Source organism: Myotis lucifugus, unplaced genomic scaffold (assembly GCF_000147115.1).
Source record: "Myotis lucifugus unplaced genomic scaffold, Myoluc2.0 scaffold_18, whole genome shotgun sequence".
Classification (NCBI taxonomy): Eukaryota; Metazoa; Chordata; class Mammalia; order Chiroptera; family Vespertilionidae; genus Myotis; species Myotis lucifugus.
The window spans coordinates 10,398,395-10,421,200 of record NW_005871066.1 but is presented as its reverse complement, the minus strand read 5'-3'; the positions used below and the strand labels follow the sequence as shown (position 1 = coordinate 10,421,200).

The following is a 22,806-nucleotide window of genomic DNA, read 5'->3' as shown; positions in this document are numbered from 1 at the left end:
AAACTAAAAAAAAAAAAAAAAAAGACCGTACCCTTTAGTAATGAGGTTTACTTTGAATTTATATTAGTCACACAAACACTCCATCCATGCTTTGTTACGGCCTCTGGTCCAGTTTAAGAACCCATTGTGGCCCTCGAGTCAAAAAGTTTGCCCACCGCTGCCTAGCCACTGAGCCAAACTGGTCAAGGCACGTTTTGAACACTTTTTAATGCAATTGTTTTATTTTTCAGTACCCTATTATATAAGCATTGAGATTTTCCAAACATATAAATTATAAAAATATTATATCTGTCACTTTAAGAGCAGGCAAACAAAAAGGGAGCAAAGAGTCCAACACATATTCCAGTGCCTTGTGGCCAGAAGGACACCTGGAGTACACGGCTGCTGGGGGCGGGGGGGAGACCTAACCCTGGGTTTGGTTTCCCCAGGAGACCAAACCCTGACCTTGTTAGCCCAGTTCTTATATTAAGATTTCTCTGAACAGCCAACACCCTTAGACTATGGAAAATAAGAACTTCATTTTTAAAATTCTAATTTTATAACAACATAAAACTAAGCACAATTGTATATTATATCTTTTTTTTTTCAGATTCTTCACTTAAAATAGACTTTGAAGACAGGGAACAAAGAATTGCCATTGTTCTATAGTTTTAGTTTCAGAGTGCTAATTCTGCCTCCGTTCTTTTTATCCCAATTTCTAAGTTTCCATAAATGGAAACTTTTAATATAGTCAGTCTACCCTGAGTGCAAAAGAAGATGTCTTTGAGAACAGATGTCTTTGTTGATGTCACCATTCCACAAACATCCTGTTCCAGTGAACTTGTCCTGGGATGTCCAATAATTTGCCTAAACTAGTCAATGGAGATTTCTATTACTAAAGCTATAAGTCATTCTCCAAGGGATTCCCATTCATAAAAGAAAAATATTTGATTTTTTTCTTTATAAGAAACTAATTTTCTCATAGACAAAATTATTTAATATGTAAAAAAGCATTTAGAATATTTTTTAAGTATTCCAAGGAGCATAGCATCCTTAGAGGTGATTTTTCTGAACCATGGTTTGGATTCAAAGATCTTCTATGTCTTCTCAAATAAAATGAATTTTCGCTCACGAATGCCACATATTTTTTAAATACATACATTGTTATTGCTAGACAATGCCTTAGAGAGAATGTTGGTATAGAGTGCTGAGAGATTCAAAGAGAACAGGAATTTGAAAATATTTTATATCATTAACTTCACTTTTTTCTAATTATTCTTCTTTCAAGTACTTATAATCTGCTATCTAGTCATAACAAAATTGTCTCTGTAACTAGAACTTTTATAGTTTTTGTGACCTTGAGTAGTTGTGATATTGACTTCTATAAACTATATTTAGAGTATACTATCTAACCATTATAATTCATATATTCATTCATTCACTCCCCCATTCAAAAGTATTTTAATGCCAGCTATGTATAAGGTGCTATGAACACTTGGAGTGCGGGAAACGAGTTAGGTCGGCTCGCGTGAATTGCGCGTACTCCGCGGGAGCCGTCTTAACTCGGTTCATATAGATTTGCGGTGGAGTGCGGGAAACATGTAAACTCGGGCCGATTGTAACTGCGTATTACCAAATATTTGTTTGTTTGCCGTTCACAAAGATACCTACCTGCGTATGCGAACCGTTTCATACCCATTGGGGTAATAGGTATCATAAAAATCCCTTGTAAGTAGAGAACACTTTATGGCGCTGGTCGAGTACAATACCGTTAGGGTACCAATGTATTGTTTTCTCATTTTATAACCGATATCCCTGGATATCTCACCATGCAAAGAGAATAGTTATTGAGAAATACTTCTTGTGTCCGGACGTCTTTAGTTTTGAGTTTTGTGAATATTATTACGTGTTTAAACTAACTCTGATTTTGCGCGGGAAACCTAAATAATTGCCCGCGCCATCTTATATTTTGGCGGGAAATTCACCCGACACCGTAGTGTGAATATGATGACTGACAAAAGACTCTTTGCTCAGAAAGCTTATAGTCTATTAATTGAGGTAATATTTGCAAATAAATAACAAATATAAAAAGTAACAGGGATTCTAAGGTAGGTACAGTCAACAGCTATGGGAGTTCAAAGATGGGCAATTGTGATATTGTGATTTATAATAAGAAACATGTATTTGGTCTTCTTCCATTGTTCCTGGCATAGAGCTTCTAAAAGATGTTTCTTGCTATGTGAATAAGGTGACTTTAGGAACTCACCTAAGGATGGGGGTTGGTTGTCAGGAGAACCAACATGTGATTAGAGGGTTGGAACTTTCAGTCCCATCCCCTTGTCTTCTTTGTAGTAGGAAGAGGCTGGAGGTTGAATCAGTCCCCAATGGCCAATGTCTTAATCACTCATGCCTGGGAAGCCTCCATAGAAGCCCCAAAGGATGGAGTTGGGAGAGTTCCGGATTGGTGAACATGTGGAGGTGCTGGAAGTGGTGCACCAGGACAAGGCATGGAGGCTCTGCTCCTTTCCCATACCCTGCCCTACACATCTGTTCTGGCTGTTTCTGAGTTAAATAGATACTTTTGTAATAAACCAGTAATCTAGTAAGTAAAATGCTTCCCTGAGTTCTGTGAGCTGCTCTAGTAAATTAACGGAACATGAGAAAGGGGTCCGGGAACCTCTGATTTATATAGCCAGTGAGACAGAAGTACTGACCTAGATTTCCCATTGGCATCCTGCCTTGGAGGGGTCATTGGAACCTACAGTTTGTAGCCAGTTATCAGAACACAGGTAATAATCTGGGATTGAGACTGGCATGGGGGGGGGAGGGGGGAGCAGTCCCGTGACCTGTGGAATCTGGTGCTATCTCTAGGTAGATAGTGTCAGAATTGAGTCAGAGTCAAGGTACTGTTTGTTGAGGTGGTTGGGAAACCCCACAGACACACTAAAGAATACAAGTATTATCCTTAAATTTCTGAATTCCCATAAAACTCAGTGGTGCCACACCATGTTGCAGTGCTTTTCAGCCTTTTAAAAAATGAAATAGAACAGAGAGTAGGATAGACAATATCAGAGTAAATTGCATGTGGAAACTACGGTTTCAAGAAAGTTTTCTGTGTGTGTGTTTCAGAGATCACAACATAAAATTATATGTTGCTGTGACTCAAAGTCAATATACCCTCTGGCATTGTCCATGTTATCCTAGTCCCTTATCTGGCTCTGTCACAGCTCTTCAAAGCCAGCATTGAATTATCCTTCTGTGGTGTTATGATTTCTTCTACATATGATTTCTATTTACAATGGAAGCCTTATACAAATAAACACCAAAATTCAATATTTTTGTATTTTCTTACAGATCAACATCCCTTCACTTCTCTCAGTATGCCTGGGCTCGCTCTGAAGTGCATTCCTACAGGGCTCTGGGCTGCTTTTTTTAAAAACTTATCTTTATTGTTGAAAGTATTACAGATGTCCCCCTTTTATATATATATTCTTTTTTATTGATTTCAGAGAGGAAGGGAAAGGGAGAAAGAGATAGAAACATCAATGATGAGAGAGAACATTGATCAGCTACCTACTGCACAAGCCCTACTAGGGATCAAGCCTGCAACCTGGGAATCCAACCGTGACCTCCTGGTTCAAAGGTCAACGCTCAGCCACTGAACCATGCCAGTTGGGCCAGATGTCCCCTTTGGGGGTGGGGAGTGGCTGCTTTTAAGTTAAAGTAAGGGGCAGGGGAATATCCATCCCAGGTAGGATGCTAAAATAAAATGTAGCTGGTTTGGCTCAATGGATTGAGCGTCGGCTTGAGCACTGAAGAGTCTCAGGTTCGATTTCGGTCAAGGGCACATTTAAAATGTTGGGTTTTTTTAAATTTATGTTAACTCCTTTCGTTTTCTTTTTGTTTTTGCCCTCTCTCTCTCAGCTGCCTGCCTTGTGCTTGGCTGTATGATCTTCCCCGATGGCTGGGATTCAGAAGAAGTAAAACGGATGTGTGGAGAAAAGACAGACAAGTACACCCTCGGGGCTTGCTCTGTCCGCTGGGCGTACATCCTGGCTATTATTGGGATCCTGGATGCCCTGATCCTCTCGTTTCTGGCATTTGTGCTTGGTAACCGACAAGACAGCTTGATGGCTGAGGAACTGAAGGCTGAAAACAAAGGTAAGATTGTATCTGAAGGATTAAAATCAGTAGCGGTATCAAATCAGATTTAATAGAGTAGCAGAGAGTATCAGACCACACTGGTGAAGCATTCAATTGTGCCACACTTTTATTCATAACTAGAATTCCTTTACCTGGAACTCTGTAAGATACCAGTAGCTCTACTCTGCAGGCAGCTCAGATCTTTGTACAATAGGCTCTGTATACAATGAGACCAGAATCCTAAGCCTTGAAGAAAATCAAACATGCATGTTTCTGAGAAATGGTGTAAGATTTATAGTTGCTGTGCAAAGTAGTGTTTATTATTTGGTATTATATAAACGCTTGTTCCATGTTGAAACTTCCAAAGTTAGATTGCTTGAGGGAAGACCAATCAGTGATTTTGTATGTTTTTGCATGAACATAGTTTCACTAAACAGTAATTTTATGACTTTCAAGTGCATGCGATAACCCAAACTAAATACCATTAATCTATAGATTATAAGGGAGGAAATAGCTGATAAAATAAGAATAATTTGTAATTATGAAATTGATTATAAATGGGTGTGTTTACGATTTGTGTGGATATAGTAATATAACTTTTAACTTATTAAAACATACTTTTTCACTATTAATTTTTTCTGATAAAACTACAAAGATATCCCTTGGTCATCAAAGCCCCTTTTGGGTTCCAAGGCAATGCAATGAGACAGAGGCAAATCAAACTCACAAAATTTTATAAGAGTTTTGTAACTCCATCATGCCTTCTGGTATCATGGAAGCAAATAATACCATATCTCAAGCCTTGACGCAAAAGAGTAAAACATCATGCATTCTTATATACATTATATCACCATACACTCTGTATTATCTTTTATAGTCTTCCAGTTTTATGGTCTGTTGATCATCCTAGCAACTTATCCTATATAATAAAAGACTAATATGCAAATAGACCTAATGGTGGAACGACGGTTCGGCGGGGGGCAGGGCCGGTGAGCAGGCGGTGCCAGGCCAGCCAAGGTGCATGCCAGAGGGCAGAGGGAGGGGTCGGCGATGGGGGAGAGGGGCAGCGGCAACCAGTGGAGGCGAAGGGGCGATGGGGGGGCAGGGCCAGCCACTTGCCAGCCGGCACCATCCCCTGATCGCCTGCCTGGTTGCCTCCCGCAAAGGGAGGCCAGACTGCAGCTTAGGCCCGATCCCTGCATCAGTCAGACATCCCCTGAGGGCTCCCAGACTGTGTGAGGGCACAGGCCAGGCTGAGGGACACCCCTCACCCCTTCAGTGCATGAATTTTCGTGCTCTGGACCTCTAGTATCCTATAATAAGTAACAGAAACAACATAGAGAGAATAAACCTACAAATATTGCGTATTCCCCTGATTCAAAGAAGTTTGTCTTAAGTGGTCTCACGTCCTAAGTGGTCTCATGTCATGATCATATATTCTTTTTGTGGTTTTTATAATTAATGTAGCAACAACATACTTCCCCATTTGTCTGAAGAAGCCACCAAATGGGTTCAGATTTCCCATATGTCATTGCAAGGATATTGCTTAGGTTGATGAGTCCTTCCCAACAACCACCCAATGGACAAAACAAGAGTCACTGTTACATGAATTCCAGAATATACTAAAGAAGGGAAGAGAACACAGTTCTAATTGAACAATTTTCCACTCAGAGTGTTAAAATGAAAGGGAATATAGGGTACCGCTGAGCCATAAATTAACCATCACAGAGGTGCTCTTCAAAGGGAAAATGAGGGGGAGGTACACTGTGAATGACTCCATCTATATAGACCACTAGACCACTGCTCCTTAAGATAAATTCCCAGTCAACTCACCCCAAGACCATTTCAGTGTCCCCCTTCAACACCTCCCACAACATTCTTTAAGCCCTCCTTTTCCAGGAGTGCAAAGTTAAATTAAAAGAGGTCTTTAGCTGAAATGTATCCTAAAATGTGAAATGGCAAAATTGGAATGAGTTTGAACATACAACAGAAAGCAACAATTTTGATGATGCAGTGTTGTTTTAGAAGGAACTTCTGTAAGAGATAAAGTTAATAATCTATGATGCTCCTTCAAGTCCCAGAATATTTTCTCATAAAAGAAAAAACACTGAAAAACAAAGAGAAGTGAAAACTCTAAATATCCAACTAACTTTATGTAGGAGCTTATGTATGCAAACTCTACTGCCGACTCTGAGTTTGGGGAGTCACCCTGCAGGCTGTGTGCTGTCCCTGGCTCTGGGGATAACAGTGGACAGGCAGGTGTTCATTCTTGTTTGGGAGTTCGGCAGCATGATTTCTAAATGAACCAACCACAGTAGGCATTTAACCCTGATATGCTGCTTAATTGCATATTTTAACACACTGAACTGTGAAGTCAATTTAATTATGTAAAATTAAAGTTTCATCCAGATACAAAGGGTTTGAAATGAAAGCTCTATTTTCAACTTCTTGCGTTAGTTGTAAAAGGGTAAATAATTACATTCTCCATAGCTTCTGCGCCACAAGTATCTCTTACCTTGTCAGACACCACTTTTAAAGAGGTCTGTTCTTCACTTGTGTATGTGGTCTCTGGAATTGTTATCAGATCACTGGGACTCTCCCAGCCATTTTAAAGTCACTTTGTCTTCTGGTACTTGCACTGCAAATGAGAAAACATGATTATCCATCAAGAGGTGACTCCAGCTACCGTTTATTTATTAAGTGGCTTAAGCTCTTCTTAATGCTCTAATAAAGGGAGTTAGGATAAATTTATTTTATTTAACTAAGTGAGAAAGGCTTCGGAATTTGTGCCGTGCCAGGCCAGGCCCCCACGGTGAGCGGCAGCGTGGTGTAGTGGGAAGAGCTTGCAACCACCCAGAGCTAGTGCTCTCTCTCTGACAGCCCTGAGGAGCCTTGCAACTTGCACCACATCTTACTAGCCCAGAATTAAGCTCCCTCAGTGCAGGCTGTCTAAATGGCATCTGGGGCTTCTCCCAGCAGTAAAATATTTCAATTTGGGGAATACCTTCAAAGGTGTCCTTTGAGTACACTTCGAGGGTGGAAAGAGCTCCTACCCTCGGAGCAGTGAACACACTAAAGGCTTTTTTGGGACTTGTTAGCAATGCATGGGTGACTAGGGAAGGGAAAGATAAAGATCAAGTGGAAGTCTGTCTAGAGTTTCTCCCTCAACCATATACCTACCCACGGAACCGTGCTGTCACAGCCCCATTCACTCACATCACCAAGAGTAAAATGAGCCCAGCCGCAGTGGCTCAGTGGTTGAGCATTGACCTATGAACCATGAGGTCACAATTCGATTCCTGGTGAGGGCACATGCCTGGATAGTGGGCTTGATCTCCAATGGGGGCCATGCAGGAGGCAGCCTATCAATAATTCTCTCTCATCATTGATGTTTCTATCTCTCCCATTCCCTTCCTCTCTGAAATGAATAAAAATATTTTTTGGGTCCTGGCTGGTTTGTCTCAGTGGATAGAACGTCAGCCTGCGGACTGAAAGTTCATGGGTTCGATTCCAGTCAAGGGCACATGCTGGGTTGTAGGCTTGATCCCCAGTAGGGGGCATGCAGGAAGCAGCCAATCAGTGATTGTCATTGCTGATATTTCTAACTCTCTCTCTCCCTCTCCCTTCCTCTCTAACATCAATAAAAATATATTTAAAATATATTGGGGGGCGGGGAGTAAAATTAGTCAAATTTAGAAACTCTGACCCACAGCAGAGGAGCCTCCTTGCCTCACTAGATTCTCATACCATGTGGTGTCCATGTGGACACCTTGACAGTGAATGGAGCCCCAGATTAGAGATAAAAACTTTGTTTCTGATCTCAACTCCAGCACATATGAGTCACATGACTTTGAGCAAGTCCCTTAACATCTCAGAGCCTCTTCACCATCTTTAAAATGGGAAGAATAATAATACCAAGTCCTGCTTCCTCCATAGGGTTGGAAGAGTCCAACAAAAGCATGTGTGTGGGAGCAATATATAGTCAATATGTATATAGGCTTTACATTTATTTCATCTAACCCACGATATATTTTAACTCTTTTTTCTTGTTGTCTACCTTCCCCCAGTAAAGCTTTACAATGGCAGGGATCTATGCCTCTTTTGTTCACTACTGCTAGAACAGCGATTTCCAACCTTTTTCATCTCATGGCACACATAAACTAATTAATAAAGTCTTGTGGCAAGTATAATATATTTTTGGCAATCTGACTCCCCAAAAAAGGTATGAGTTTGATTCATTCACAACAGATGGCTATTGTTGTGTTGGCTGTTGTCATTTTTTTTACTTGACAATCTAAGGGGAAAGACCCTCAATACCTTCTTCTGATCCTTCTCCAATTAGTGGACTTAAAGTCAAATGTGGTTTAGGAATGTGAGGGCAAAGGCAGTGCTGAATCTGAATGGCTGTCACATGCTCTATTATCCACTCTACTTCAATGGCCAAAGTAGTTTTGACATTTCAATGATCTTTTCAGTCCTTGAGATGAGGATTGATCTTTTCAGTCCTTGAGAAGGGATCTCTGGGTAAATATCAAACCAGCTAGAAGAAAGCAAGGAGGGAGGAATAAAAAATAAAAAAACCTTATACAACAAAGTCATGATGTTCAAGACTTAGCCCTACCAGTAAATTTTCAATCAGTCCTACCAATAAAAATAGTCAGGTATTGCATGTTTAAAAATTTTTTTGTAGCATACCAATTGAAAACCACTGTCCTAGAATAATGCCTGGCATGTGTGGGAGCTCAATAATGATGTGTTGAATGAGTGAATTATTGAATGAATGAATGAGTCTATTCTAATGTTTTTCTCATAAGGTCATTTCATTGTTGCACAGATCTTAGAAAGTTCTTGTTTCCTTTAAGTTGAAATATGCCTGCTTTTAATGTCCACTCATTGCTACTCCCTCTTCTACCTTAAGCTATTGACTTCTTTAGAAACAGATATTGTATCTATAATGGTTAGTTACACATTTATCTTGCTGGGCATCTGGGACCCCCCGTGTTGTCAGTATTGTCTACTACCTACCCAAACAACCAAGGTAGAGGACCATCCCTGGTGGCGAAGAGCAGAGGGAGAGGACATACAAAGGAGTGGTGGAAAGAAGAGAACTTTACAAGAGTCACTCATGGATGCATTGCTGGAGATGGTCTCCTTCAATTTACCCAGGTCTAGAGGTAACTTGGAGAACATCTGAACTTCTGAGATTGACTATGGTCCATTCAACAAATACACATTGAGATCATGAATGCACCATGGTGCGCTCAAAGAGGGGGCTCTCTCTTTAACCTGTACCCAACCTCGAATGATATCCTCAAAGTCAGTATCTTCCTCTCAGCCTTCTCCAATTAGTGGACTTAAAGTCAAATGTGGTTTAGGAATGTGAGGGCAAAGGCAATGCTGAATCTGAATGGCTGTCACATGCTCTATTATCCACTCTACTTCAATGGCCAAAGTAGTTTTGACATTTCAGTGATCTTTTCAGTCCTTGAGATGAGGATTGATCTTTTCAGTCCCTGAGAAAGGATCTCTGGGTAAATATCAAACCAGCTAGAAGAAAGCAAGGAGGTAGGAATAAAAAATAAAAAACCTTATACAACAAAGTCATGATGTTCAAGATTTAGCCCTACCAGTTAATTTTCAGCCAGCCTTTCAGCATAACTTTATGAAGCATTCTGGTTTGGTTAAAACCTATCACGTTCATCTCTTACCTCTTCCATCTCTTGCCTTCTCCCTTTTAATAGAATCATCATGAGAACTGAAAACAGGGAGTATCATGACCTTCATAAGACACAGCCGAGGTTTATGGATTATATTTCTTACTAAATTACTCATCTGTGGCCAATTCTTTTTTCTTTTATAAGACTGAGTCTAATTTCATATCTCTACGTTCTGGTACACACCTCAGTATTTGAAGCTAATTAGTGATCAATTATGCCTTTTGAAAATTACAGTTTTATTTTAATAGGCAATACAAACTTGCTCATTAAATTGCTTTTGATTTCAGGGCAAATATGTCATTTCTAGTTTTTTCATCTACACATTTAAACTTCTAGACCCCAAATAAGCCTATGAAAAAAATGTTCTCCCCCATCAGTACTCCAAAGTAGTTTATTTTCTTCGTGCATCTGGTTAGTGTCCCAACAATGAGCCCCTCTAGCTTCTCTCCTACTTATCATAGAATCTCTGGTTCTTATCCATGTGCCCTATTAAGATACACCTTCTATGTGAAGTCTTTATTTTAATTCTAGTCGAATCTCCTTAGGCCTCTGCTTCCCTCTCAGACTTGTTTTTTAACATACATAGAACTTTTTTGGCAGAGTGGATCTTTACATCCTTGCTACATGTTCAGTGATGCCATTGTGAGGTCAAAGAACACAATGAAAATGTAACCTGTCACTTCACTTACCTCTCACAATGTAGAAACATGTTCTAAACTTCTGGTAGGCTGGTAAGAACACAGTGCCCAGCAAAATACAGCTGAGATGAATGTGTTGAGGTTAAGTTTACAGAAATATGTGTTGTCTCCTAGAGCTTCACAAAACATGACCCCCTAAAATCCTACAAATTTTATTTTTCTCTCTAAGGAGTATATCTTACCTGTTATCTCTAGTGTGATCATTCCTAGGATATATTAGTAAGCGCTTAATATAGTTGAGCACTTGTTACTGTTTTTATTGAATCTGTTTCATGAAAAAAATATGTGAGTATCTAATGCATGACCCCACTTAGTGTCTTCTGTACATGAAGCAGTTTGTCCCTTCATTGATGGCAAAGGAAATAAATTTACCTGCACATTGCACATAGATACACATATTTTTAAAGCATCAAGGAGTGGTATGTTAGAACAATATTACTGTCACTGACATTTTAGGCAGATCACTGCACCTCTTTAGGCCTTATTTCAACAGCCACAAAAAAGTACTGTGCACTTAACTGTGTGATAATCAATGGGTAAAACTATGGCATTCAACTCACCAAACATTTCTTGTGTGCTTCAAGCATGCCACACCTAGTGACAGGCAGCGGGGATTCCAAAATGAGTGACACAGCGTTTGCCCCAAGTCTCTTTAGGGAAGACATTTAGTGCTATAGGTACTAGGTCATATTTCTGAGATCCAGTCCTGTTCTTACATCTGTGGCTTCATGAGGGCACTTGGTTGGTGTCACTCTGTGTAAAATGAGTGAATGCCATTCCCTGGCAGCCGACCTACTCCAGCACCAGTGAAAGATGATGCTATAATAAGCAAAGACTGCATCCCAAGGACAATTTGACATAGAAGGTTTCATCTGCTGGAAGGCCTTAAAAATATCAGCTTATGGGGAAAAAACAGTATTAGTATTAAACAAAGGAGAACAAAACTATGAAAAAATGAAATATACAGTAAGTATGTGTGGTGTAAGGACAAGGAAGAGTGATAGGAGGGAGGGAGTTCTCGTTGCTAAGGCATTCATTTTAGAGCAGCCTATTCAAAATCTAAACTCGAGAAAATGTTTGGGGGAAAAGTCACCGTAATTCCGGCATTATCGCCCTTGAACCATATCTTCACAGTCAGTTGGCCAGCTCATAGTCAGCAAGCGCTGTATTTATGCATTTCACTGATGTTTTTTCTTCCTGCTTTACTGCCCAGGATTATCTGGGCCTCAAATCTGGGGAGAAGAGTCAGTTTGGCCTGAGTAGATATCATCTCTCTAACCCAACTTCAGCCTGTCACCTTTGATGATGTGCCTGGAATAATCAGGAACTTAAATGTGAATCCTGGCAGCTACCACTCGATTGCTGTCTGCAAGTCGATGTGCTGTCAAAACCCACAAAAGCGAGAGTGACGATGTTGTCAAGAGATCTGGAGGGCAGAATTCAACCAGGGAGAAAAGCAACAGTGGAGTTAATGTCCGCCACCCCAACATATGTTCTGACAAAACCACTAGATAGACGGGTCACCGGAGAGAAGCCCAGGCGGGAGGTGGATAGAGCCCAACGGGCGGCAGGTGAGGCAGCAGCACTCCCTGAAAGCAGGAGCTGACCCAGGGCCCTCGTTAGGGGGCGGCTTCCAAAGAAAATCTAAAACAACTGTCCCTTGTCCCAGAGAAGGCGGAAAGCCCAGTAGTCACAGAGCAAACTCCATCTGCTGGCCTGATAGTTCTTCACCAGAGCCTGGCCTTTTGTGCCAAAGTGCAAACCGAGCCAGACAGTCTGTGACTGTCCAGGTAAGAGAAATGCGGTTGGTCTCTCTGTTTCAAGTTCATCCATTTCAAAAGAAAAAAGTCTGTCCTGACCTTGGTAAGTGGGGCCCAAAGATGCTGTATAGGTCGGTACATGGTAGCAGATGAAGCTTCTTGAAGTTCCTTTTTCAGGAAAATCTTCTAAAAGCATGAGTAACTGTGTTAATGTTTTTTTGGAAGGGTCAACCTAGAGAAAAATCTTAGTGGTGAGCTTAATTACTCTTCAGATGTTGGGGAGAGCTGATAATGACCAGCTCTCTCCTCTCATCTCCACTGAGGATCAAGCGAAAGGAATGTTGAAGTACAATCACAGAGTGGTGACATTTAGAGCCAGAAATCATTTTGTTCTTCACAATCACCTAGGGAGCTTTAAAGCAAGGATTTCAGCGCTTGATCACCACCCAGAGAGTCTAGTTCAGTCAGCGTGAGGTGGATGCAGGTATGAAAACTCCCCAAGAGGTTCTGGTGTGCAGCCAGGGTTGAGGACCAGTGGGTTCACCCAGTGCAAATGAGGAAGCTGAGGCACAGAGAGGAGAAATAAAAAACACTCCTCAGTCTGAATTTTTATAACTAGAAACTTGACACACAGTCAAGTTTCATTCAATAGAGAAACCAAGATGGCGGCATAGGTAAACACGGGAGTTTGCTGCCTCGAACAACCACTTCAAAAATACAACTAAAAGACGGAACGGACATCATCCAGAACCACAGGAAAGCTGGCTGAGTGGATGTTCTACAACTAGGAGGAAAGAGAAAAGCATACCGAGGCTCAGAGGAGGCGCAGTGCTGAAGTAAAATACTAAGGTTCGGAGTGCATGTGGAGCGGGCTGGAGGCTGAGGGCGCGGTTGTTTTCAATCGGGAGGGAGTCTCAGGCTCTGAGCTCCAGTTCCGGGCGAGTCTCTAAGGACCCAGACTCATACGGGAGAAGCGGGACTGTCTGGCATCGCTCAGAACCCTAGGGCAGCTTTCTCTCCGTGGGGCTTGCAGCGACTACTGGGACACTGAGAAGCAGAGCCTCTGAGGGCAAGACTGAGAGCAGCCATAATTGCTAACCCCGCCCTGTTGATCCCGTGGGACCCGCCCCGCCCAAGCCCTGCAGGGAGGCTTTTGCTGGATAGCCTCAGGCAAAGGCTAGATTAGCACCTCCCTAGAGATCCAGGAGCCAGGAAGCCCAGAGGTCAGAGTGGGACCATCCAGCTTTAAGCTCCGTGGAACCATAAAAGACACACTCAGGAGGCAGACTCAGTGAGCACCAAAGCCCCATCGAAGCAAGTCTAGCCCCAGAGGGGTGTCTCCAGCACAGAAGTTCTCCCACTGCAGACACAGCTGATTCTCACAGCCAATTGACCTGGAGGTCAATTCCTCACAGTGATAACTACAACAATCAAGGCTTAACCACAACAAGACTGTGCACAAAGCCCACAAGGGGGTGCACCAAGAGTGTCTACCTTAGGTAATTGGGACACTTAGCACAGAAAGGCACTCTATCGACACAGCGAAGCATAAAAAAATGCCGAGACAAAGAAACAGGACACAAACGACAGAATTGGAGGAAAGCAAACTGTTGGATATAGAGTTCAAAACCACACTTTTAAGGTCTTTAAAGAACTGTTTAGAAGCCCTCGAAAAGACTGGTAAGACCGCCGATAAATGTAGTGAGATCCTCAAGAAATCTAATGAGACCCTCGATGTTGTGATAAAGGACCAACTAGAAATTAAGCATACACTGACTGAAATAAAGAATATTATACAGACTCCCAACAGCAGACCAGAGGGTCGCAAGGATCAAGTCAAAGATTTGAAATACGAAGAAGCAAAAAACACCCAACCAGAAAAGCAAAATGAAAAAAGAATCCGAAAATATGAAGATAGTGTAAGGAGCCTCTGGGACAACTTCAAGCGTACCAACATCCGAATTATAGGGGTGCCAGAAGATGAGAGAGAGCAAGATATTGAAAACCTATTTGAAGAAATAATGACAGAAAACTTCCCCTACCTGGTGAAAGGAATAGACTTCCAAGTCCAGGAAGCGCAGAGAACCCCAAACAAAAGGAATCCAAAGAGGACCACACCAAGACACATCATAATTAAAATGCCAAGAGCAAAAGACAAAGAGAGAATCCTAAAAGCAGCAAGAGAAAGAAAATCAGTTACCTACAAGGGAGTACCCATACGACTGTCAGCTGATTTCTCAACAGAAACTTTGCAGGCCAGAAGGGAATGGCAAGAAATATTCAAAGTGATGAATACCAAGAACCTACAACCAAGACTACTTTATCCAGCAAAGCTATCATTCAGAAGTGAAGGCCAGATAAAGAGCTTCACAGATAAGAAAAAGCTAAAGGAGTTCATCACCACCAAACCAGTATTATATGAAATGCTGAAAGGTATCCTGTAAGAAGAGGAAGAAGAAGAAAAAGGTAAAGATACAAATTATGAACAACAAATACACATCTATCAACAAGTGAATCTAAAAATCAAGTGAATAAATAATCTGATGAACTGGTGATTGTAATAGAATCAGGGACATAGAAAGGGAATGGACTGACTATTCTGGGCGGGGGGAGAAAGGGGTGTGGGGGTGAGTGAAGAGATTAGACAACAATCGTGCACCTATGGATGAGGACAGTGGGTGGGGAGTGAGGGCAGAGGGTGGGGTTGGAACTGGGTGGAGGGGAGTTATGGTGGGAAAAAAGAGTAACTAATGTAATAATCTGAACAATAAAGATTTAATTTTAAAAAAAATAAAAAATAAAAAGTTTCATTCAATAATAGACTAAATAATCATCTTTCTGATATAGTTCCATTGCTGCCCTTTATGGAAACAGTGCTTGCTACCAGCCCTGGAAATTGATTTTTGCCACCTGCTAGCTCTATGAACTTGGGCAAACCTCTCTAAGCCTCAGCATTCTTGTCTGTAAGCACATGAATAGAACCGGCCTCATAGAGATTTTGTAAAAACAACATAAGATAACTCATGTAAACTGTCTGTCACGACTTCTGGCACATATCAGCTATTGCTATTTTATTTTTTTAATCTATTTTTATTGATTTCAGAGAGGAAGGGAGAGGGAGAGAGAGAGAGAAACATTAACGATGAGAGAGAATCATTGATAGGCTGTCTCCTGCATGGCCCCTACTAGGGATCGAGCCCGCAACCCAGGCATGTGCCCTTGGCCAGAATCGAACCTGGGACCCTTCAGTCCACAAGCCAATGCTCTATCCACTGAGCCAACCTGGCTAGGGCAGCTGTTGCTATTTTTAGAGCTTTGATTTTACTTGGCAGACACATATAGTGTCATTTACATGTCATGATTCATGTGGCACAGAGCCCATGCCCTAACAACTTTGCCCTGTTGTCTCCCTTTGTTCCTACAACTCTGCATCATAATGGAGGCCTCATGAAGATCAAGAGATTGCTCCCTCTACATGCTTAAATATGATTTTTTCATCTGATACCTTTACAAATATTTTTAATAAGACTGGTGAGGTTTCGTTTGTTGGTTGAGGGTTTGGTTTTGTTGTTAACAATCTTTCTACAAATGCCTATATCTTGGGATTAGGAGCATGGTGTGTGGGGGGGAATCTCATCCAGAGAGCTCAAACTGTGTAGCTGGCTCTATAAATTCAGTGAGTCACCAAGGAGAGCCCATGTTCCTTTGATGGACATGTGACTTGTTCCTTACAAAGTTACTATTTTCAACCCAGCTAAGAATTCTGTCACTGCACTGCTGGACAGATGAGGGACAAACCTGAGCCTTAAAAAATGTCTCTGAGAGGTGTCCTTCAAAAGGGATGGAGGGAAGGGACTCTACCCAGGCAGAGGAGGCAATAAAGACGAGAATCCCCTGAGTATAGGAGGATATGATCACTTTAATTCTGCAGGTAGATAAAAATTTAGTGCCGCTAGGTTGTCGTGTTTTGGTTAGAACACATCTTTTCTCACCATAAACATGACAAATAAAATTCATGTGTCAAACAAACATGAGTAATACAATTATTAGAAGTTAAAACAAATCACAGGAGACTCTTTTCCCATTGTTCAAAAACGCTTTTCTCTCCTGATGCACTCTGTACTGATTGATACCTTCTTTATTAGCTAATTCATACCCACTAGGTAACACCTACAGCATCTTATTTTTTTTATTTAAATAATAATTGTCAGGTAATAGCTATCAAATTTCTAAAAATTTTAAAAGGCAGCAATAGTAATTTAATAGTATTTACCTGGGATGTTTATTTTAAATGAAATGAAGTTCTAAGGAATACCTCTGGTATTTATTTAATTAATAAACTTTATTTTTTAGAGAAGTTTCAGGCTTACAGCAAAATTAAGCAGAAAGTAGAGTTCCCACAGGCCCCCTCCCCAATACACACAGCGTTCCCCACTATCAACATACCACATCAGTGTGGCTCATTTGTTAAAATCAATGAACCAACACTGATCCATTATTATCAACTGAAGTCCATAGTTTACATTAGGGTTCACTCTTGGTGCTGTACATTCTATGAGCTTTAATAAGCACATTCAAGTACATGTGATGCAATTGATTTGAGGATCACACATGAAGCCACACTGTTCTAAGTCATTTATAATCAGAGTAACACTGTGATTCTAGTGTAATGAGACTGAGGCCAATGGTCATAGCCAGACCAGTGCTACTACTTCAGAATTTCTTTACATACATAACCTGGCAATCTTCAGTGCATAAATAGACTCTACTCCAAAAGTTCACTTGTAGGTTGTGTTTTGGAACTCACATCACATATTTTTCATAGAAACAGTTGATATATACAACAAAGTTCTTGGATCTGCCCACCAAAGCACATTTCACTCACAATATTATAGAAACAAGGTTATTTCAGCAAAGCATTTTAAAAGGATGCAATAGAGCCCTAGCTGGTTTGGCTCCGTGGATAGAGCGACGGCCTGCAGACTGAAGGGTCCCAGGTTCAATCTCCAGTAGGGGGCATGCAGGAGGCAGCCGATCAATGGTTCTATGTCATCATTGATGTTTCTATCTCTTTCTCCCTCTCCCTTCCTCTCTGAAATCAATAAAAATTTTTAAAGGAAGCAATAGTAATGTAAACCCATGGAGTTAATAAGACAAAAAAATGTTTTTTAAAAACTCTGACAACTGAAGTGTGGAAGAATTTTTAAACAAAACTTTAAAGACATAAACCAGAGGGCCAAAAAAAAAAATTATATATACAAATTGAATTACATCAAAGTAGGACTTCTGTTCTCTGGAGACTTTGGTTACCGCCACCACCACCACCAGAACCTCCAGGGCTTTGGACTCCTGGCCAGGTAGTCCTGGGGCCACGTCTCTGAACCCTCTCTTAGGGGAGAGTTGAGACCAGAGTGGGGTGCTGCTCAAGGAACTTGGCCAACTCCTTTGAAGCCAATGTGTTAAACCATATAAATGAAAACAAAATCTTCCCAAATCTTTTTTATTTCGTTTTACCCTGATGGACTCCTGACTGCAGAGTTTTGGTTAAAAAAATAACACTTATTGACGGAGGAGAGGAGAACCATGGGCTTATTAATGAGTGTGTGGGTGTGCGGTGCCCTAACAGGAATTTAAAATCTCTACCCTTCAAGAAGGAAATGTATTTGCACAAAAGCCATAGATAATCATCCTTTTGCTTACGTGACCTGCTAAATAAATGAGATCCTTCAAGGATTGAGCTAGGCGATCTACTCTCAGTTATGTTTTTTATTTATGTCAATTCACTTTTATTTTTTTTAATAAATTTTATTAATGGAAAGGAAGCACTTTTTTCAAGAAAGCATTTTGAAAAACAATGTGGGGGAGGGATTTATTTATTCTTTGGGGCAGTGGCGATACTCTATACAGAGACACCACGCTTCTCATCCCTACTGAAACTTGAGTTTTAGTTGATGAGTTCCTATTGGTAGCCTGCTCTGTGCAATGAGCTAGTGACAGGCCCTGAATTCTAGTGTTCCTATTTTGATATTATGAGCTTTTGTCTGGGCAGCTGACTGTTTTAAGGAATTACAAAAACTATTAACAAAGGCATCTTATCCAATAAATATTTATGGAGTGCCTGCTGGGTGCACAGGGCACAGGGTGGTGAGCAAAAGGGAAGTGGTTTCCATGCCATGTTGCTGACAACTGAGTGAGGGAGGGACTCACTTTTTATATAATTTGTGGGGGTGTTTCAGAAGCCTTTAGGTTGCTTATTTCTGTCTCTGAGAGGTCCTTGATGTTTTAAAAAGCCACCACATGTTTACTTGGTTATATTCCAGCTGGCTTTATCATTGGGAGAGGGGTGATAATGGAGGAAAGCTCAGTTTGGGGTGAGGGTAATCAGTTGCTTGACATTAGAGCTTAATGGTAGATTTTAGCAGTTGCTTTTCACAGGGATAATGTGTCCTGATCCTCAGGCAGCCTATATTCTCAAGCAACTATTATTGATTCTCCCACTGCTTTGCTCACTTCTTCAGTCCTTTACCCAAAAGGTGGCTGAATTATATATATGCAGTTAAAGTGTTTTTAAAAAAATAGAGCTTCTATTTATAAAGAATAATTTAAACAAACCCAAAGTGAAAGATTAGGAGAAGTTATTTGGAATGTTTTAAACCAACAAGTATCTAGAATAAGCAAGGAATTCCTCCGAATTAATAAGAGAAAATAACCCAGTTACAAAATGAGCAAAGATGATGAACAGTTTGTAGCAGAGGAAACTCAAAAACTGCAACAGTGTGTGAAGAAATGCCCCCAAGCCATTGCTAATTAGAGAAACATAAAGTAAAACAGCATAATTTACACCTTCCAGGCTGGCAGATATTAGACAGGATGGCAGGCAGGGATTCGCCTCCATGCTCTGTCTGTGGGTGGTGTGGATGGGAGCAACCATTCTAGGTGAGTAGAAATCATAGACTCTTATGTAGCAGGTCAAAGATGACAAGTTCAATGAACACATAGCAAATGGATGGATTTTAAAAATGGATACTTAGTGAAAAAGGAAACAATAAGATAGGTACTAAAATATCATATGTAAATTAAATATAATGCATCCCCCCCCCCCACAACCATCCACATTGTGTAAAAGTATAGTCAAATAAAAACATACATGAATGGTTGCTTCTGGATGGGGAAGAAGAATGGCACTGGGAAATGGAAATAAAGGGGATTCAACAAGAAGAGGAGGTGTGGTATAGGGGTGAGAGCATGCCTCTGACACCGGAATTGCCTAGATGAGCACCTCAGCTGCACCACTTACTAGCTGTGGATTTGTGGCAAATCACATGATGTCTCGGAGGCTTCCACAAGTGTAAAATGTAGATCATATTATGTATCTTACAGCATCATAGTGAGGCTTAAAGGATAGAATCCAAGTAAAGCAGTTAATTCAGTGTCTAGCATATATATAGTTTAGCATTCAGTACATGTTAGCAATAATTATAATTGATTGTGGGAACATAAAGAACTAAGGGTAGGAAATAAGGCCTAGGGGAGAGAAAGGAGATGAGGGAGTTGATATAGGAGCAGGCTGAGCATGGTGACAATTAAGTTTTCCATCTTTCCCATGAAAATCTCACAGTTGGCACCAGTCTTCTCTCTGCCCTTGTTTCCTCCCCTTATATTCTCCTCCATTTTCTCAGTACCACAGAAGGTCCCACTTTTGCCATCAGGTGTTAGGACAGAGTGACATTAGGTAAGAAAGAAGCCTATGGAATAGAAAAGGGAGGATCTGGGGCCTGTGGTGGTGAGGGGACAGGGAGTGTCTCAGTCAGTTATTGCTGTGTACAAACCATCCCAACACTCAGTGTCTCGAGGAGACAATCATTTATCATTCCTACAAATCTAGAGCATCTGCGTTAGATCTGTCTGGGGTGTTTCTGCTCCACGTGTCTCTCATCTTCTTCCTGGAATGAATAGGCTAGAACAGCAGTTCTCAACCTGTGGGTCTCGACCCTTTTGGGGGTCGAACAACCCTTTCACAGGGGTCGCCTAAGACCACCGGAAAACACATATATAATTACATATTGTTTTTGTGATTAATCACTAGGCTTTAATTATGTTCAATTTGTAACAATGAAATTGGGGGTCACCACAACATGAGGAACTGTATTAAAGGGTCGCGGCATTAGGAAGGTTGAGAACCACTGGGCTAGAATGTCCTTCCTGTGGTGATGACGGGCACAGAAAATTCAACCTCAGTAACACAAGGATGGTTGAAGCCTCCACCGTGTCACAGCTGCTGAAGTCTCATTAGTCAAAGTGAGTCCTGTGGCCATGAGAAATCATACCCCACCCACAGGAAGAAGGCACTGCAAAATTACATGCCAAAGGATAGGAAAGAAGAAGAATTAGGACCATTCATACAGTCAATATGAGCCACATACTTATGGATGACAAGAAAGAGGGAACACATCCTACCTGGAAAAACAGAAAAACTGCTTGAATGCCAGGGGACGAACCAGCATGCCCACCCAGGAAACTCCCCTTCTCTCAGACAGAAATACCCACACACACTATGGCCGAAGCCTCGATGAACATGAGCTTTAATACAGTTGGTAACAAAGGACAGACAAGTCTTTTACTATGGACTCTGGGCATGGGAGGTACAGGGGGTTGTCAATCTGTCCTTAAAGTAGATAGTGCTTTTTTGGGATATAAAAAAAAACAAAACACGTTATTGAATCCAGAGCAAATGTGGAGAAGTTAACTAAGGACTGAAATGAAATCACAAGTTTTTGCAAAATTTGTCCCTAACCTTTAAGTAACCATACCTTACTCTGAACCTTTGATAGACTTACTAGCCCAGTGGTCGGCAAACCGCGGCTCGCGAGCCACATGCGGCTCTTTGGCCCCTTGAGTGTGGCTCTTCCACAAAATACCACGTGTGGGCGCGCACGTACAGTGCGATTGAAACTTCGTGACCCATGCGCAGAAGTCGGTTTTCGGCCTGGGCGAGTCTATTTTGAAGAAGTGGCGTTAGAAGAAGTGGGAGTACGTTCGCTGAGGTCGACCCCTCAGATTGAGGACGTTTTTAGCAAAGGCCAGCTTAGGAGTACCCTAATTAAGTTAATAACAATGTACCTACCTATATAGTTTAAGTTTAAAAAATGTGGCTCTCAAAATAAATTTCAATCGTTGTACTGTTGATATTTGGCTCTGTTGACTAATCGGTTTGCCGACCACTGTACTAGCCTAATGTTGATGCCCATACTAAGATCAACAGCTACAGCCTGGCATCGACAAAACGTAAATACAAAATTGAGGAGGTGTCATTTATTTTTGTTTCAGTCCACACTCGAACTAGGACTGTGTCTCTTTCAGTTCTGCACCCTCAGTGACTGGCATAGTGTCTGGCAACAGCAGGAGCTTAATATTTACTTGAACTTAACTAACTGGGACTTTCTGCACCCCACTGAAACAAAAAACAAAAAACTTGAAATGAAAGCACGATCAGGTATTACACATATTGCAAGGGCAGTTTGACAGGCATTGATTCATCTATTTTTACCACCTGATCCATTCCTTGGGTCATTGGTTGCTTTTAATGGGGAAACATCACCCAAAAGAGGCATCAGACATGCACATAATCCTCCTGGATGCTCACACTGAGGGCTTCTTTCTGTTCTTAGAATGCTCTCTGTGTCTCCTGGAAGAGTTGGGTTTTTTAAATAAGACTAAATATTTAAAGTACAGAGTGCCCAGTTTCCTTAACCCTAAAATCTTTTTAGCGATTAGAGCAGGCTTGTGTTGTCTTGAATAATTTAAGAGAGGCAAATACAAAATGGTCATTTAAGACATCTCAACTTGGGTAATTCCATGAATGTTTCTCTCTAATACAGATAATTGACAGATGATTTCCTGAGCTGATTTTTAAGTGGAACTGAAGGCAAATACACATCTGAGGAAGTTGCCTTTTGCTGTCTTTTGGTAGCAGGCGAAGATAGAGTGGGCTGATGCTTAAAGAGCTCTCATTTCTGAAAACTGACTTTTAAAAATGTCTGAAGGGTTCATCAAGTCTCAGTCTCAGATTCTGCCTGAAAGAAAGCATGGTGGGAAGGGGGAGAGGGTGATGCCGGATGGGCTGGGGCCTCTTCGTGAACTTGCCTTAGGCGTGGACATTATTAACAAGCCCAAGTTATTCCGAGTTAGCCTCACGCTTGCCTCGGCTCCCCGTCCCACCTTCTGGTGTGCTGTTCTTGTTATCCCTTTGCAATCTCATTTCACCACTGTGTGAGGCTGTGTGTCTGTGAAGGCTTCCACTGGCCTTTAAATAATGATCACGTTAATGTGTCTCAGTTTAGCAGAGACGTCTTGTGAGGAATCACCAATGATAACACTGTGGACTCCTTTGCAGCTACAAAATGATGCAAAAATGATAATGTGGAACAATTCATCCCACAGAAGTTGTAGACTTTGTAGCAAAGAAGGTAGTAAGCAATTTTTAGCAGAAGGCTCTCCCCTTGTCCCCTG

The 22,806-nt window shown here is 41.2% G+C and overlaps 1 protein-coding gene across 1 annotated transcript in view; it reads left to right on the top strand.

Annotated features, from left to right (window-relative positions):
• The window catches only part of LHFPL3 (LHFPL tetraspan subfamily member 3), a 455,301-nt gene that overhangs the window by 320,190 nt on the left and 112,305 nt on the right, over positions 1-22,806 (top strand). The window contains exon 2 of the mRNA XM_014452825.2: positions 3,904-4,140. Coding sequence (XP_014308311.1) covers positions 3,904-4,140 — 237 coding nt within the window. The remainder of the gene's footprint in view (positions 1-3,903; positions 4,141-22,806) is intronic.